At 37.7% G+C, this 20,310-nt stretch overlaps 1 protein-coding gene across 6 annotated transcripts in view; it reads right to left on the reverse strand.

Moving 5' to 3' along the window:
* The window catches only part of RPS6KA6 (ribosomal protein S6 kinase A6), a 342,192-nt gene that overhangs the window by 196,402 nt on the left and 125,480 nt on the right, over positions 1-20,310 (reverse strand). For all 6 annotated transcript variants that reach the window (XM_058291822.2, XM_071213112.1, XM_058291821.2 and 3 more), the window contains 2 exons: positions 6,230-6,336; positions 5,890-5,927 (listed from right to left, as the gene is read on the reverse strand). In XM_058291822.2, coding sequence (XP_058147805.1) covers positions 5,890-5,927; positions 6,230-6,336 — 145 coding nt within the window. The remainder of the gene's footprint in view (positions 1-5,889; positions 5,928-6,229; positions 6,337-20,310) is intronic.

A 20,310-nucleotide genomic window follows, 5' to 3' on the forward strand; every position in this document is an offset into this window, starting at 1 on the left:
GTGCTGAGATGGAAATTTATTACCCAAATGCCCATATTATGAGCAAAAAAAAAGCTAAATTAAAGTTCTAACTGCACATGTGGAGGAACTAGAAAAAAGAACAATAAATCAGTCCCAAAGCAAGCAGAAGGAAAGAAATAATAAAGAATATAGCAGAAATAAATGAAATTGAGAACAAAAAAGTAGAGAAAATTAAAAAGTAAAGAAGAGCTGGTTCTTTGAGAAGAGCAATAAAATTGACAAAACCTTAGCTAGATTAACAAAGAACAAAAGAGAAAAGATGCAAATAAATAAACTCAGAAATGAAAGGTAGGATGTTATGACTGCACAGAATTTTAAAAACTTCATAAAAGGGTTTTATGAGAAACTGTATGTCAACGAATTAGACAACCTAGATGAAATGGACAAATTCCTAGAATCACATAAACAACCTACATCAGCTTTACAAGAAACACAGGAACTCAACAAACCTATCATTTTTATAGAGATTGAATCAGTCATCAAAAATCTCCCAAGAATTAAAGTCCAGGACCAGATGCATTCACAGATGAATTCTCCCAAGCATTCTGAGAATAGTTAACACCAATCCTGTTTAACCTCTGTTAAAAAATGAAGAGGTGGAAAATTACCCAATACATTTTATGAAGGAAACATCATCCTAATACCAATGCAGATTAAGATAACTATAAGAAAAGAATAGTACAGACCAATCTCTCTAATGAACATACATGCATACATTCTCAACAAAACATCTGCAAATAGAATCCAACAGCACATTAAAGAATTATACTCAACAATTAAGTGGGAATTATTCCTGGTATTCAAGGGTAGTTCAAAACAATAACTCTATTAATGTCATACACCACATTAAAAAATTGAAAGCAAAAAAAATCATTACTTTGATTGATGCAGAAAAGGTATTCAACAAAATCCAACATCTTTTCTTGATGAAAACACTTCAAAATGTGTTCACCAACTGCAGCGAATGTATTACACTACTGAAAGAAGTTGTTAATGTGGGAAAAGTGGGAGGTGTGGATAGTGGGGCGTATGGGAATCCCCTATATTTTTTTACATGGCATTTTATGTAATCTATGTATCTTTTAAAAATAAATAAAAAATATAATTTTAAAAAGGTGGGAATAGAAGAGAACTTCCTCAATATAAAAAACCCACAGTCAACATCATTCTCAATGGGTATATGTTGAAAGGTTTCCCTCTAAGATAGGTAAGAAGACAAGGATGCCCACTCTCACCTCTGTTATTCAACACTATACTATAATAGAATTTCTATCTAGAGGAATTAGACAAGAAAATTTTAAAAATGCATCCAAACAGGAAAAGAGGAAGTAAAATTCTCACTATTCAGAGATGACATCATCTTATATTTAGAAATTTAAAATGCCTATGATAAAGCTACTTGAGCTAATAAATTAGTTCAAAAAAGTGGCAGGAAACAGATGAACACACATAAATCATTAATGTCTCTGTACACTAGGAATGAACAATTTGAGGAAGAAATCAGGAAAAAAATTCAATTTACAATAGCAATAAAAAGACCCATATATCTAGGATTCAATTTATCAAAACATGTAAAGGACCTGTAGTCAGAAAATTCCAGAATACTGCTAAAAGAAATCAAAGAAGACCTAAACAAATAGAAAGATATTCCATGTCCATGGACTGGAAAACTAAATATAATGAAGATGTCAATCCTACCTATATATATTATATATATATATATATAAAATTGGTCAAAATTATATATGACCTATATATATATAGGTCAAAATTCCTACAGCCTTCTTTAAAGAAAAGATAATTAATAAATTTACTTGGAATAGAAAGGGTACCTGAATATCCACAAACATCCTAAAAAAGAATGATGTGGGCGCACCCTCCTGCCTAACCTTGAAACATATGACAAAGCTACCATATTCCAAATGATGTGGAATTGGCATAAAGATAGACACATTCAATGGAATAAAATTGAGAGTGCAGAAATAAACCCTCACACCTATAGAGCCAACTGGTTTTTGACAAACCTACCAAGTCCACGTTACTGGAACAAAACAGTTTCTTCAACAAGGGGTGCTGGGAGAACTGGATATCCACAACCAAAAGAAAGAAAGAGGACCCAATCTAACTCCCTATACAAGAGTCAACTCAAAATGGATTAAAGATCTAAATATAAAAGACAAGGTCATAAAATTCCTAAAAGATAAATGGGATATCATCAAAATTAAACATTTTTGCACATCAAAGGACTTTGTGAAAGAGTGAAAAGGCAGTTGATTCCTCAATGGGAGAAAATATGTCATTATCATATATCCAGTAAGGATACAATATCCATGATAAATAAAGAAATTCTACAACTTAACAATAAAAAAACAAATGACCCAATTAAAATATGGGCAAATGATGCTAATAGACATTTGTCCAAAGAATAAATAAGAATGGTGGGAAAAAATGCATGAAAAAGTTTTCAACCTCACTAGCTATTAGGGAACTGCAAATCAAAGCAACAATGAGACACTACTAAGAAGAAAGAAAACTAAAAATGTTGTAGAAGATGTGGAGAAATAGGAATGCTTATTCTCTGGGAAAATGTAGAATGGTACAGTCACTGTGGAGGACTGTTTGGCAGTTCCTAGGGAATGTGAATATAGGTTTATCACAAGACCTGGCAATACCACTACTAGGTATATACCCAAAAGAACTGAGAGAAGGGACACGAACAGACATCTGTTCACCAATGTTCATAACTGTGTTATTCACAACTTTAAAATATAGAGACAGCCCAGATGTCCATTACTGATAATTGGATAAACAAAATGGTTTGCTGTACTTGCACAGTTCAGCTAACAGGAGGTGAAGATGGTCAACCACAACACCAGGGAACCGAGAGTGCCTACAACTCAAAGAAGGAGAATCGCATCCATCAACCATGTGGGATCTAAGGCCTCTCGATATAGAGGTGGAGTGGACATCACCAACCCAGGGTCCACAGAATGGAGGAATAAAATGTGGATTAGAGTGAACTTACTGGTATTATACTGTAGAACTATTGCGACTAGCAATGGGAGAAACTGTAGCATTGATCTGGAGACACTGGCTATGGTAGTTGCTGGGGGTGGGGAGAAGGAAGAAGAGATATGATGTGGAGGCAATTTTGGGATTTGGAGTTGTCCTAAATGATATTGCAGGGACAGATGCTGGACATTATATATCCTGCCATAACACAGTGAATGTACTGGGGGAGAGTGTAAACTACAACGTAAACTATAATCCATGTGGTGCAGCAGTGCTCCAAAATGTATTCACCAAATGCAATGAATGTGCCACAATGATGAAAGAGGTTGTTGATGTGGGAGGAGTGGGGTGTGGGGGGTGGGGTATGTGGGAACCTCTTATGTTTTTTAATGTAACTTTTTTTGTGACCTATGTATCTTAAAAAAAAAGACAATTTAATAAAAAGAATTTGGTATATACACATGATGAAGTATTATCCAGCTGTAAGAAGAAATGAAGTTGTGAAAAGCATATGACAACATGGATGAACGTTGAGGACATTATGTTTAGTGAAGCAAGCCAGACACAAAAGGACAAATAATGTATGATAGCACTATTATGAGCTAAATATACTATGTACACTCATGGAATTATAACAAGAATATAGTTCACCAGAAATAGAATGAGGTTAGGGAATGGAAAGCTTAGGTTATTCTGTGCAGAGTTGATAAAAAGGTAGAAAATTTTTGGAAATACATAGCAATGAAGAAAGCATGACACAGTGTTTGTAACTAGCAGTGTTAAAATATGGGATGATAGTATTTGAAAGGGAAAATCAAGGTCATATATATTACTAGAAGGAAAGCTAAAAATGTAACATGGGACTGTATAGCATAGCGAAATCTCATGTGAAATATGAGTGCAGGTAATATTGCACATGAGTGTTTTTCTCAAAAATAGGACAAATGCACCTTAATAATACATGGTGTCAATATCATTAAAAATACAAACAAAGCAAACTATGGACAGTAGTGTATAGCAATATATTAACAATCTTCCATTCAAGGGTAAAAGAAAATATACTAAGTGAAAGAAATTATATTATGTATTCACTCCTATAGAAAATATAAATACAAATTAATTAGAGAGATGGAAACAAAAGAGCAGCTTTGTATGGCAGGGGAAGGATAGAGACATTGAGAGGTTATTATTAAGGTGTAGAGTTCTTTTATTTATCTGTTTTTGTTTATTATTATTATTACTGGAGTAATGAAAATGCTCAAAATTGATTGAAGTAATAAATGCAGAACTCTGATTATATCAAATACCATTGATTGTACACTTTGGATGAATTTCATGCTTTATGAATATGTATCAATAAAATTTTTTAAAAAGAGGCAACCAAATAGGAAAGGAAGAAGTAAAACTTACGCTGTTCATTGATGATATGATCCTATACTTAGAAAATCCCAAAAACTCCACAACAAAACTATTAGAACTTATTTACAATTTCAATAAATTGGCAGGATACACTATTAACATGCAAAATTCAGCAGCATTTCTATACACTACTATGAGCATTCTTAGGAGGAAATTTTTTTAAAATTCCATTTACAAAACAACTAAAAAACCAAATATTTAGGTATAAACTTAAAGAAGGATATAAAGGACTTGTAGTCAGAAAACTATAAAACATTGCTAAAAGTAACCAAATATGATCAAAATAAATGGAAGGATATTCTATGTTCATGGGTTGGAAGACAAAATATCATTAAGATGACAATTCTACCCAAACTGATCTAAAGATTTAATGCAATTCCAATAAAAATGCCAAGATCCTTCTTTGTACAATTGGAAAAGCCAATTATAAAATTTATCAGAAGGCTAAGGGTCCCTGAATAGGCAAAAATACATTAAAAAAGAAGAATGAAGTTGTATTTTCACTTCACAACTATAAATCATGTTCTATAGCTACAGTCGTAACAACAGCATGGCACTGGCATTAAAGATAGACAGAATGACTCATGGAATTGGGGTATGTGACTGTTATATGGGTCTATTTATATAATATTTTTGAAGTAACAAAATTTTAGAGTTGTAGATCAAATAGTGATTGCCAGGAGTTAGGGAAGGGGAGGTAAGATGTGACTATAAAGGGGCAGTAGAAATTTCCTTGTGGTGGTAGAACAGTTCTGTATATTGATTGTGATGGTGGTTGACAAATCCATATATGTATTAAAATATTGCAGAATTATTCACAAAGACATACAAGAAGTGAATGTATGCAAAACCTGGTGAAATCCAAATTAAGTCTATAGTCCAGCTAATTCTATTATACCAATTTCCTGAGTTTGATAATTCACTGTTGTTACATAAGATGTCACCACTAGGAGAATTCAGGTGATGGGTACACAGGACCTGTTGGTAATATTTTTGCAGGTTCTTGTGAGTCTATAATTACTTCAAAAGAAAAGGTTTTTAAAAGTGAAATAATAAGGATTCTTTACATCTAAAAGAGTCCTGAAAGCATTTGTATTTAAAAACAAAGAACAAAACTAACTTCCAAATATGAAAACACTTGGTTTAAAAGTTTAAAATTCACTATGTTCCAAATGTGATTACTTAATGATAAAATATTCAGTGTAGACTGAAAGTAAGATGCATTTTTATCAAGAAACCAAATGCCTTTCTTAAATTAAGATAGTGATTCACTGATATTTTTTATTACAATTAGACTATATTGACAGCTATCTTCTAAATGAACTTTATTTCAATAAGAGATGAATAAAATGCAAATCAAAACAAAGAAAGAAGAAAACAGACAGAGAAATAAAGAAAAATATAAATGATTTACTTAGGATAAGAAAATTTACATACCTGTTAACTTGATATGTCCTATTTCATCAAGCAAAATACTGTAAATTAAAATTCACATTCAACAAAATGGAATAAAATATTTTTATATAAAACATTTACATAAAATCATCATAAACTTAAAATAGGTCAATATCTACCTGACATATGGGAAAAATTGTAATGATTTGACTAATTTAAAATCAATGCCTATTTAATGACGATTACTTTTTATTAATGTTTCATTTAATTATATAATTCATATGTAATTTCATATAATCATAAAATAAAAGGCAATAGACAGTGACAAAAATAGTTATAGAAATATAGACAGTAGGGATACATAAAGAGAATACAGCTTTACTTTTCTGGCTTCAGGTCTCTATATACAATTCCTAATTGATGTAGATGATCCAAAGCAAGGGCTAGTTCTGCAAGGTAGAATTTCACATCTTCCTCTGTAAACAGAACCTAGAAAGAGAAAATAATTTACCATTTAAGCTTTCTTTCAATATTGAATATTTTTTCATTTTTGTCTTTAAAAACCTGTAGACAGATAAATTTAGGCAAATAATAAGAAAAGCATAGTAAATTTTTTGCTTGATATCATTAGTGTATAAACCAGAGAAGATTTCTTGATAGACAAAACTAAACTCTAAGAATCCATTCCTTTGATATTAACCATTTTAATATAAATCTTTGTAAAACATTATGTGGTTTATTTCTTCAGTTTATTACTTAATAGCTTCATAGGTCTCACTTTTTTTTGTTTCCAGGGCAATTTATCCATTAAATTCTATTCAAAATGCCATATGTTATCAACAGTTCTCCTGTGTGTATTGTACTGATAAATAGCTACTGAGAGGATTTAACAAGTTATTCATTTAATAAGGCTGAATTCATTTTCACTACATAGCATTGTACACTGTCATTTCTTGAAACAGATTTCTTTCAAACAGATATTGATTCAAAAAGTCATAGATATTGTGAGTTTCATACAAACTAGCAGATGGTAAATTAGTTCCTTTCTCTTGACTTATAAGCCTCAAAATCACCACAGAATAAAGAATGTAGGCCAAAGGAAGCATAATCTGTCACTAGTATACAGTATTGTTTCTATAAATTGGAGCTTTCTGAATGGATAGATTCAGGCCTGATGCAACTGTAAAAAGATTACTTAATGGATATACTATATAGAAATTGTACAAAATGTTATTAATTTTAATGATTAATAACTTAAAAAAAACACTATAATACTAAATGCTATTTATAATAAAAACATGACCATACCACATAGTGTCAATACAGATCTCAAGAGAAACTTTGGCTTCAGGAAAGAATCACAAACATTTAAAACACTGGCTTTAAGAGTCGTTTTATGTATACATTAGGGAAAAAGTGGACTTAAATTAATTGTACAACATATCAATGATGCTGGCAAGGTGTAAAGCTATTCCTAATGCTGATAGCTATAAAAACTAGTTTGTATATGACAAGACAATGGAGAAAAAAGGTAATCCCTTTAAAACAAATTTTAAAAAAATGTTCACAGTTGTTTGTTTCGACAGTATGCATTTTATGACCATAAAATGTATAGAATCAGAGCTCTGTAGGTTTCTTTATATTCTATAGAAAACAAGCATTTCCATTACCCTTAAGTTAAACTGAATTTAAAAAAAGATCAATGGTACACTTACTCCTTAGGTTTAACTCTCTTGGGATGTACAGCTTTAACACCATGATCGAAACTGTTTCCAAAAGGAACAGAGAATTTAAAAAACAAACAAAATACCATCCTTGGGAATGGAAAAGTCTTTCATATGCTCTTTTAACCAGCAAATTTCGTTCATTAAGTCAAAAAAAGTTAAACAGTCTGTGAAAGTTTTCCATAGTTTAATGTTGTACCTTCTTTTACATTCATCATAAAATCCATAAATTTTACTGAAGCTGGCACATTCATGGTTCCCTCAGAGAAGAAAAACTTGGGGGGATATATTAGTCAGCCAAAGGGGTGCTGATGGAAAATAACAGAAATGTGTTGGTTTTAATAAAGGGTATTTATTTTGGGGAAAAGCTTACAGTTTACAAGGCCCTAAAGAGTGCAACTGAAGGCTGCTTTTTCACCAAAGTCAGTTCCCTTGTGTTGAAGTAAGATGGAAGGCAATCTCTGCCTGGTCTCTCCTTCATTCTTCCTCTTAAGGCTCTGTGGGCCCAGCTCCTTCTTATCGCAACTGAAAGATGGCATAAGGTTGGTCTCTCAGAGCTTCCTATATCAGTCTGGCAGAGCGCTTGTCTCCTTCCATGCCTTATCAGCTGCTCTGTTTTCTGCAGCTGCAAACTATTAGGTGAATGGCCCAACTCTCCCCAGGCTTTAGCTATTTTAGCCTTCTCTGGTTTTTATGGAGCTCTCTATCTTCCTGTGAGTCTTCTAGAGTGAGTGCATGTTTTTATCAGCCCACCAAGGGGGTGGGGACTTAACATGAGCCGTGCCTTACTGATGTGGTGGAATCAAAACTTGATTTAATCAAGTAAACTTAAAACCTTTGAAATTAATACAATCAAAGGGTATCATGCCCAGGGGAAAAGACCAGTTTACAAACACAATCCTTCTCTTTTTTGTTGTTCATAAATAATCTTAAACTGTCACAGAGTATATTTGATTTTTTTTCTTTTTAAAAATTTTTTAAAAGATAAATGAAGTGCACAAAATGTTACATTAAAAAATATAAGAGGTTCCCATATACCCCCCCCCCCACACCACCCACTCCTCCCACATCGACAACGTCTTCCATTAGTGTGGTATATTCATTGCATTTGATGAGTACATTTTGGAGCAATGCTGCACAGCATGGATTATAGTTTAAATTGTAGTTTACACTCTCTCCAAGTCCATTCGGTAGGTTATGGGAAGATATATAATGTCCTGCATCTGTCCTTGCAATATCATTGAGGACAACTCAAAGCCCAAAATGCCCCAATATCACAATTCTTTTTCCCTCCCCCTGTCTTCAGCAACTCCCCAGGCTACTGTCTCCACATCAATGCTATAATTTCTTCCATTACTAGTCACAATAGTTCTATAGTAGAATACCAGTAAGTTCACTCTAATCCATATTTTATTCCTCCATCCTGAGGACCCAGGAGTGGTGATGTCCACTGTACCTCTTAATTGAGAGGGGGCTTTGATATCACATGGCCCTGGTGTGGTGGTTGACCATCCACACCTCCCTGTTAGCCGACCTGGGTAAAACCAACGAACCGGAGAGTAGGTGTTGCAACTCTTCTGAGGCTCAGGATCCAGCTGGCATATAAAGAGTCCAGAGATTCAAGTGTCCTGAGCATGCACCAACCCTAGCACAAACCACAGGTTCAGTAAAAGTGACAGAAGAGGCATGCATAGAAAGGTCACATCTGAATCCAACTCCATCACACTCAGGAACACAAATGGTATATTTGATTTTGTAAACCAAAAAGAAGATAGTTTCTAATGACTGTTTCCCTCTGTCAACATGTTACACAGGAAACACTTAGCTGCTTTGTGGTGGGAAACCACCATACTCAAAAAGTCGAAGCAAATCATAGTATTGTCCCAGGATATCACCACATATTTTGAGTGCCGTTTCAAGTTCTAGTAGGACAGGCTGACTGAGAAAGATCTCATGAAACTTTAAGCACAGTCTTCTGATTTCATTTTCCTGTATCTGGACATACTTACCAGGCTTGGACCCTCTCACTTCCAGTAAGCGTTGGATGATGCCATCCACATAGCTTTTATCTGTCATCTTCTGCCCTCTGCCAACCCTCCTGTGGTGGCATTGCTGCAGGCTGGCACCCAGGACTCAGACCTCCTTCCCCATACCATGAGCACAGAGGATGTAGCAGCTGGACACAGTGGGTGCCCCCAGCCATATCAGCCTTGCTCTCTGCTTCCTCCTTCTCTGCCTGCTGGAACCACCATGAGGATTCACCTTTTTATTTTTTATTTTTTTATTTATTTTTTTATTTTTTTATTGACTTTGTAATAATATTACATTAAAAATATATATGTGAGGTCCCATTCAACCCCACCCCCCCACCCCCCCTCTCCCCCCCCAACAACACTCGTTCCCATCATCATGACACATCCATTGGATTTGGTAAGTACATCTTTGGGCACCTCTGCACCTCATAGCCAATGGTCCACATCATGGCCCATACTCTCCTCCATTCCATCCAGTGGGCCCTGTGAGGATCCACGATGTCCGGTGATCACCCCCGAGGCGCCATCCAGGGCAGCTCCACGTCCCAAATACGCCCCCACCTCTCATCTCTTCCTGCCCTTCCCCATACCCATCGTCCACCATGTCCACTTTTCCCAATCCAATGCCATCTCTTCTATGTGGACATTGGATTGGTTGTGTCCATTGCACCTCTATGTCAAGAGGAGGCTCAGATTCCACATGGATGCTGGCTGCCATCCTCCCATTTTCAGTTGTAATCACTCTAGGCTCCATGGTGTGGTGATTGTCCTTCTTCAACTCCATCTTAGCTGAGAGGATTCACCTTTTTAAATGACTTAGTGTCCTTATATCAATTTTAGTATTCTGCTATAATATAGTGATGTCCTCAATGTCTTTGAAGTATATGGGATGTTTTATTTTAAAGCTGGTAATTCTATTATTTCTACTATTTTTTTTATCACCGCCTACTATCACTTCTCAGGAATTTGACTTTTAGAAGTTCTACTAACCCAAGGTTTCTAATATACCACCACAAGTTGTTAAATTAGTAACTATAATATTGTACACAATTCTAAACTCATCTCTGACCTACGGGGTAGCTCAAGGCCTCTTCTGCTACTAAAGTATATGAGTTTAATTCTTCACTCATTTTGTATCTGGGGATGGAGCTGCTTTGATGAAGCGCAAAGAGCACTGGACTTAGAATATAAATTAGTAGTGTAACCTTAGACATGTAACTTCCCTCTAGGCCTCGGTTTCTAAATCTGTAAAAGAGATACAATATTTGTTATATCTCACAAACAAGATTGTTAGAAGAATGAAATTAGACTATTTGGGAAATAAAAGCTTGATAATCTGTAAAATACTCTTGTGCAACCATGAGTTATTATTACAGGTTTAGGTCTATACGCATTCATAAATGAGTATTAATTTATACACATAATTGGGCACTACTCAAACATTAAGTATAATTTTTATGATTTTTCAAGAACATCACATCAGCAAAATCAAATAGTTATTTTCATTTAAGAAACCTCTGCAGTATGTGGAAGTGCAAAACTTTAATAAGATCCAATAAAATTGTACAACCACCTTGCCCATTTAGATTCATGTTCACTATATTACACACAGCAGAACCAGGTACTAGTAATACTGCAGAGAATGAGCAGTTAAAGATGATTTCCCATATCCTATCTACTTTTAAAAGTGACCTATAGAAAAGCAAAGATTGTTCATTATTTAAGCTTCAGGAGAGTTACTTTGAAAACTATAATGGCAAAAGAATAAGAGCATTATTTTCACTTGATACTTCATTAAGAATAAAATGTTATTTAACTTCCGAAGAATTATGATGTTCATTGAAAACCAACACATAAGATAAACCTAAATAAAAATCTTTCAGCTCTAAATTAAGAAATTGTCTAGAATACACTTTATGGGAAGGCTATCAATTTGTCATGAACTTCACTCTGTAGAAAACCACATGATGGAGGCAAAGAAGAAACTAACTAAAGCAATTACATGCAAGACTCAATTAATTATGTGCCAGGCACTTTACATTCATTATGTTATTATGATACTCTGGACAACTCTATGAGGTAGATATTATAACCATTCTACATATTGAAAAAGAAATTCATTGTGATTAAGCCACTCACCGAGAATAACATAGCTAGTAAGAAGCAGGCCCAGGATTTGAATTTAGGTATACTTGTTCCTAAGAACTACCTCTTCCCCAAAAACTACTTCTGCCATATGCTATGCTATTATTTTCTTGAGGTTTTATGTTCAATCCATATAATGATTTTTATTCACTAATCATTTTACTCATAAATCCCATCCAAAAACAAAATCATCCAAAACTCCATATGCTGAGGTAAGTACTGTTAATCTTTTGTTGCCCATCCTTCAACCTTATTGTAGAGGATGGACTACAGTTAAAAGTGCAAATATAAGAATGTTCTTTAATGAATTATAAGAAATGTACAATACTAATACAAGGTGTTAATAATAGGGAAAGCATACCTAATGTAAAAATGGACAATACATATAACTATTTTTAATAATCTTTCATAAATTGTAACAAAGGTAACTACAGTTAAAAAAAACACAATTACAAAAAGTGTTACTATCAAGTGTAACAAGGATTCCACATCAATGCAAAGGTGTTAGTGGTGGGTTAGTATTTTATGCAGGGTTGTTTTTTAAACTCACAACTTCTCTAACTAAAAAAAAAAATCATGTATGTGTTAACAGACTTGAGATCATATTATGCGTACTATTTAGTGGCTTCCTTCTCCACATTTAATATTACATCATAAGTATGTTCCATATCTTCAACACATATTTTGAAACACTGTTTCCAATAGATGAACAATATTGACCAAACGAATTTACCAAAATTTACCTAAACATTCCCTTTCTGGACATTTAGGTTATTTTCACCCTTTACTTATTTAAAATAACTGTGATATATAAGTTTTTATTGATATTTATGATTATTTTCAATGGATTCCTACAAAATAAAATGGGAAATACTGAGTCAAGGAGCATACAGATTCATAAGGTTTTTGACATTGTTTTAGATTGCCAAAGGGCTGCCAATGCAAAGTACCAGATTGATTTGGATTTTATAAAGAGGGTTAATTTGGGTAAAAACTTATGGTTCCAAGGCCATTAAAAGTACAAACTGAGACGTCATCAGAAGTGCTTTCTCAACAAAAAGTCAGCTGTCATATGTTGAGGCAAGATGGCAGGCAATCTCTAAATGGTCTCTCCTTCTCATCCTGGCATCTCTCTCAAGCTCAGTTGCTCTGCTTTCTTCCAGATTTCAACTGCAAGCTGGCATAGTGCGTGTCTCTGAGTGATTTCTATATCAGTTTAGGTTATTCTGCTCTTTTACAAAGGTCATTTGTAAGCTATCAGGCATATAGCAGGGCTAGTCTCCTCTTGAGGTGCTCTATGGGCCCAGGCTCTTGGGGGCTTTGTGCTTAAGCAATCCTCCCTCACATTGCAGAATCAAATATGCTGGCTCCCTTTTACTCTTACTAAATGTCCATTTATATCAAACCCAGCAAGAGGCAGAGACTCAACTTGAGTCACACATCACTGATATAGTCCAATTGAAAGCTCTAAAGCAATCTCATCAATGAATTTAATCAGTGACCCTCAACAGAATTCAATGCAAAGGATCCGAGAGATAGCCAAAGTAGATACAACCCAGGTTCTGGTGCTCCTCAGGGCTACAGAGACACACAGATTCTATGATCATGGCAGTTGGCTCTGTAGTCCAGTGCCTTGTCAGTGGGCCATCCTTTGGAATTTGTGTTCCTGAGTGTGATGGAGTTGGACTCAGATGTGACCTTTCTACACATGCCTCTTCTGTCACTTTTACTTAACCTATGGTTGGTGCTGGGGTTGGTGTATACCCAGGAGACTTCAATCTCCAGACTAGCCATGTGCCAACTAGGCCCTGAGCCTCAGCAGAGTTGTAACTCCTACTCCCCAGTTCATTGGACTTACCCATGTTGGCTAACAGGGGGATGAAGATGGTCAACCACCACACCAGGGAACCAAGAGGGCCTACAACTCCAAGCAGGAGATTCACATCCATCAACCATGTAGGATCTAAGCCCCTTTTTGATATAGAGGTGGAGTGGACATCACCAACCTAGGGTCCACAGGATGGAGGAATAAAATATGGAATAGGTGGACTTACTGGTAATCCACTATAGAACTATTGTGACTAGTAATGGAAGAAACTGTAGCACTGATGTGGAGACAGTGGCCACGGTAGTTGTAGTTGCTAAGGGCAGGCAGAGGGAAGAAGAGATGTGATGTGGGGGCACTTTCTGGGCTTGGAGTTGTCCTAAATGATATTGCACGGACAGATGTTGAACACTGTATATCCTGCCATAACCCACTGAATGTACTGTGGGAGAGTGTAAATTACAATATGAAATATAATCCATGTGCTGCAGCAGTGCTCCAAGATGTATTCACCAAACGCAATAGATGTGCCACAATGATGAAGGAGGTTTTTGATGTGGTAGGAGTGTGGGGGGTTGGGATATATGGGAACCTCTTATATTTTTTAATGTAACATTTTTTGTGTTTTATGTATCTTCAAAAAATACAATAAAAATGAAAACAAATCTATTAAAGCATAAAAAAAGCAAAGAGATTGAAACAGTCATCAAAAACCTCCCAGACATGAAAATCCCAAGACCAGATGGCTTCACTAGCAAATTCTACCTATCATTCAAGGATGACTTAATTCCAATCTTGCTCAAATTATTCCAAAAGTGTTTAACAGGATGAATGCTATAAAGCTAATTCAATGAAGCCAAAATACTCTAATATCAAAAAAAGACAAACATATTATAAAAAAGGAAAATTATAAACCAATTTTTGTAATGAATACAGATGAAAATATCCTCAATAAAATAGTTGCAAACCAAATCCAAAAGCACATTAAAAGTATACAGCATGATCAAGTGGCTTTTATCCCATATGTGCAAGTAAGTTTCAACACAAGAAAATCAATTAATGCAGTAAACTACATCAATAAATTGAAGAAGGAAAACCATATGATCCTCTCTAATGATGCAGAAAAGGCATTTGACAAAATACAGCACCCTTACTTGATTAAAAACGATCCTGACGACTATGGTCATGTGACTGTGTGCCTGAAATTTCAACTAGACCTAGAGCTGCAGGGTGCCTAAGAGTTACCTCCTGAGAGCCTCCATGTTGCTCAAATGTGGCCACTCTCTAACCCAAACTCTGCATGTAAATGTATTACCTTCCCCCCAGCATGGGACATGACCCCCAGGGATGAGCCTCCCTGGCACTGAGGGATTACTGTCAATCACTAGGTGGTGATGCAACGAGAGAAAGACCTTGAATAAAAGGGGACAATGGTAAAGAAAAATGAGTTTATATGGCTAAGAGTCTTCAAAAAAGCATCAGGAAGTCATCAAAGGGGTTGTGCTTATGCAAGTCTCAGCAGCATCCAAGAAACAGCCAAAGTAGATACAACCCCAGGTGTTGGTGCTCCTGAGGGCTATGGAAACACACAGGTTTATGGTCATAGCAGATGGCTCTGGAGTTCAGTGCATTGTCAAAGGTCACTACTTTGGAATTTGTGTTCCTGAATGTGATGGAATTGGACTCAGATGTGACCTTACTACACATGCCTCTTCTATCACTTTTTCTGAACCTGTGGTTGACTTTGGGGTTGGTGTATACTCAGGAGACTTGAACCTCTGGACTTGCTATGTGCTAGCTGGACCCTGAGCCTCAGCAGTGTTGTAACTCCTATACTCCAGTTTGTTGGACTTACCCTGGTCAACTAACAGGGAGGTGAAGATGGTCAACCACTACACCAGGGAACCGAGACTGCCTACAACTCCAAGCAGGAGAACTGCATCCATTAAGCATGTGGGATCTAAGGCCCCTCTCATTTTATTTATTTATTTTTTTAATTGATTTTGTAAAAATATTACATTAAAAAAAAAACATGAGGACCCATTCAACCCCACCACCCCCACCCCACCACTCCCCACCTCAGCAACATTCACTCCCATCATCATGACACATTCATTGCATTTGGTAAGTACATCTCTGGGCATCTCTGCACCTCATGGTCAATGGTCCACATCATGGCCCATACTCTCCCACATTCCATCCTGTGGGCCCTGGGAGGATTTACAATGTCTGCTGATTGACCCTGAAGCACAATCTAGGGCAACCACAAGTCCCAAAGGCGCCTCCACATCTCATCTCTTCCTGCCATTCCCCATACCCATCAGCCACCATGTCCACTTTTGCCACTCCAATGCCACCTTTTCTCTGTGGACCTTGGATTGGTTGTGTCCGTTGCACATCTATGTCAAGAGGAGGCTCAGATTCCACATGGATACTGGATGCAATCCTCCTGCTTTCAATTGTAGGCACTCTAGGCTCCATGGTGTGGTGGTTGTCCTTCTTCAACTCCATCTTAGCTGAGTGAGGTGAGTCCAATAAATCAGATTGTAGGAGCTGGAGTCTGTTGAGGCTCAGGGCCTGGCTATCATATTGTCAGTCCAGAGATTCAAATCCCCTAAATATATCTTAAACCCCAACACCAACTACAATTCCAGTAAAGTACCAAGAAAGTCTTATGAAAAGAGATCCCATCAGAGTCCAGTTTCATCACGCAGAAACACCAGCTCCAAAAGAAGGGCCATCTGACATGGCAGTGAACCCCATCTGCCATGACCATAGAACCCGTGGGTCTCTTTCACCCTCCATGGAACCAATACCTGGGGATTGTATCTACTTAATCTGTCTCTTAGACTCTGCTCAGTTGTGCATAAGGGCAATCCTTCCGTCAGCCTCCAGACTCTTTTTTAGAGACTCATAGCCATATAAACTCATTTCTCCATTCCTTTTCCCCTTTACCTTAGGTCAAACAGCATTTTAAAGTCATGTTATTATATGTAGACAAGGATATTCTACTGCTTCGCATCGCACCTTCAATTCAAGGTCATTTTCCAGTTGCATCATCAGTTGGTAGTTGATAGTGATCCCTCGGTGCCAGGGAGGCTCATCCCCGGGTGTCATGTCCCACGCTGGGGGGAAGGCATTGCATTTACATGCTGAGTTTGGCTTCGAGACTGGACACATTTGAGTAACATGAAGGCTGTCAGGAAGAAATTCCCAGGCACAGTGCTGCTCTAGGCCTTGTTCTTATTTCTGGCATATAGGCTCACAAGCATAGTCATTAGTATCAGGGGCTCACTGTTGGAACCTCATTCCTTCCTGGTCCTTGCTGCTGCACCTGGGGGACTGCCACTGCTACCCCAGGGACCACGACAGAGCACCCCTGGCCAGGAACCCAGTACCCTCACCTGTAGTTTTTAATTGTTTCCACTATGAGTATATCCAAACATTACCATGCACGCTGGACATATGCCCTGTACAGCTCCATGTCAGCCATATATCACCTGTCAATAGTGTCCTATACCAGTATTCCTCCACTACCATTGTTGAACTACTCTGTGATCCAGAACTTCCTGAAAATTGAAGCCCAATATAATATCAGGATCCCTTACTAGCAAAATGGCATATAGCGATGGGTTTAAGGGTTAGATATAGGATACGTGTTGACTTGGAAAAACTCTACATGCTATCTTTTTTTTCCACCTAATTATTGAACTTCTCTTCACAAGAGCCCTAGACCACAGCAATTCATATCTACAATATACAGCACTCCCACACATCCACCACAAAACCTTTTCCCTTCCACAGCGATACTCTTACAACCTATTCATATCATATTTACTTAAAGTGAGGTACAGAGTCTGAGACAATAGCTTTCAAACAAGGTGACATCTGTGCTTACGTTGTGGTGCATACTTTAGGATATACAGTTTTCTAAATTGTTAGTTATCCTATGTTTTACATTATGGTTTACATTATCAGTCTGTCGTCCCCTATATGTTTATGGTGTAATATTACATGTTTTATATCCACCCTTGTGTACTCTCGCGAAACTCCTCTCTTACCCCACATTTACCTTGGTTCCACACATTTAACATCCATTTTCCCATCCCCTTGGTGGCCACAGTGACAGCCAACCTCCGTTTCCCGAGGAGCCACGTCCAGAGATACTTGCAACTGTGTTCAGGGCCTAACTTGCTCAACTGCCCCAATGCCCTGGGAGCCACCCTTTCTCTCGAGAGATAAAGTTCCCTTTATTTGATGGCATTAGTCCTCCCCAGTATGTGGGTCGACCCCCACTCTTACTACTTGGGTCTCTACCCAATGGAACCACCCACTCTGGCAAAATGAGCATTCAGACATTCCTCAGGAGCCTGTCCCGCATCAGACCATCCCCTCCGAGCATCCTAAACAAGTAACCCTCTTAATTATATTTTGATACGATTTTCGCAGCATTTTACTCTCAACCAACACCTGACACTCTCCTATGTTCTTATGCTACCCCTCCCTACCCCACTTTTTGGGCAATATTACCCATCCGCCTGTCCCCAGCCCCCCTCAAACCCACAAAGCCCCACCCAAAGGCAACCCCTTGCCCCCATTTTATCTCTTCTTTGTGTTTATACTTACCGCCAGCTCATCATAAATTCCACCGCTGCAGACGTCGGCTCACATCCTTCCTCCACCCCCCGATTTCCTATAAGCCTATCGTTCAGTCTCTTGCTCTCTGAGGCAGCTTGCTTATTTCATATGATTGAGGTCATGTAGTAATTGTCCTTCAATGCCTGGGTTGCTTCACTCAACATAAGGTTCTCAAGATTCATCCATGTGATCACGTGTGTTTGTAGTGTATTTGTTCTTAGAGCCGAGTAGTAATCTATTGTGTGTATATGCCACATTTTATTGATCCACTCATCTGTTGATGGGCAGTTGGGTTGATTCCAACTTTTGGCGATAGTGAACAATGCTGCTATGAACATTGGTGTACATATATCGGTTTGTGTCCTTGATTTCAGTTCTGCTGTGTATATACCCAGCAGTGGTATTGCTGGGTCATATGGCAAATCTATGGTTAGTTTTTTGAGAAACCACCAAACTGTCCTCCAGAATGGTTGGATCCTTCTGCATTCCCACCAACAGTGGATGAGGGTTCCACTTTCTTCACATCCTGTCCAGCATTTCTATTCTTCTGTTTTTTTCATAGCTGCCAATCTTATGGGAGTAAGATGATATCTCATTGTAGTTCTGATTTGCATTTCCCTGATAGCTAGAGATTTGGAGCATATTTTCATGTGTGTTTTAGCCATTTGTATTTCTTCTTTGGAGAAGTGTCTGTTCAAATCTTTTTCCCATTTTTTAAATGGGTTGTTTATCTTTTTATTTTCAAGATATAGGAGTTCTTTATATATGCAAGTTATAAGTTTCTTATCAGATATATGATTGCCAAATATTTTCTCCCACTGTGTGGGCTCCCTTTTTACTTTCTTGACAAACTCCTTTGAGGTGCAGAAGGCTTTAATTTTGAGGAAGTCCCATTTATCTATGAGCTCTTTTGCTGCTCGTGCTTTTGGTGTGATATTCATGAATCCATTTCCTATTACAAGATCCTTCAGATGCTTCCCTACTTTGTGTTCCAAGGTCTTTCGGGACTTGGCTCTTATATTTAGGTCTTTGATCCATCTTGAGTTGATATTTGTATAAGGTGTGAGATGGTAGTCCTCTTTCATTCTTCTACATATGGATGTCCAGTTCTCCAGGCACCATTTGTTGAATAGGCCACTCTCTCCCAGTTGAGAGGGTTTGGTGGCTTTATCGAATACTATATGGCTATATATGTGAGGTTCTATATCAGAGCTTTCAATTCGATTCCATTGGTCTGTGTGTCTCTCCTTATGCCAATATCATGCTGTTTTCACTGCTGTAGCTTTGTAGTATGTTTTGAAGTCAGGTAGTGTGATTCCTCCAATTTTGTTTTTCTTTTTCAGTATGTCTTTGGCTATTCAGGGTCTCTTTCCTTTCCAAATAAATTTCATAGTTAGTTTTTCTAGTTCCTTAAAGAAGGCTGTGTTGATTTTTATTGGGATTGCATTGAATGTCTAGATCAGTTTTGGTAGGATAGACATCTTAATAATATTCAGTCTTCCTATCCATGAACAAGGAATATTCTTCCATTTATTTAGGTCTTCTTTGATTTCCTTGAACAGTCTTGTATAGTTCTCGGTGTGCGGTCACCCCTCGGGCTGAAGTGTGGTTTGCTGGCCTGGCAGGGGAGCGGCCGCGGTAGGCCTAATTCCGCTGCCCCCATAATAGGGTGGTTGGTCGGGCCCACCGCCATCCCTGAAGGAAGCTCGGCATGGGCGCAGAGTGCCCTCGGGTCTCCCCTTCTCGGCAGCCATGCTTCTGCGGCCGCCCCTCCTCCCAGATGGCGCCACACGATGCCTTCTGCGGCGGCACCCTTCTTCTTCCTTCTCCCTGCGCAGGTGCAGGGCAGAAAATTCCAGTCTGCCCTTTTTCCCTCCCCCGACAGCAGCAACAGCCAGGTGTGGGCGGAAAAATCCAGCCCGCCCTTTTCCCCTCCCCCGACAGCAGCAACAGCCAGGTGTGGGTGGAAAAATCCACCCCGCCCTTTTCCCTTCCCCCGACAGCAGCAACAGCCAGGCGTGGGCGGGAAACTCAAGTCTGCCCTCCACCCCAGCAACAGCAGCCACCAATCCCTAAACCCTGCCCCTTCCCCCAGCAA

The sequence above is a fragment of the Dasypus novemcinctus genome, chromosome X (genome assembly GCF_030445035.2).
Source record: "Dasypus novemcinctus isolate mDasNov1 chromosome X, mDasNov1.1.hap2, whole genome shotgun sequence".
NCBI lineage: Eukaryota > Metazoa > Chordata > Mammalia > Cingulata > Dasypodidae > Dasypus > Dasypus novemcinctus.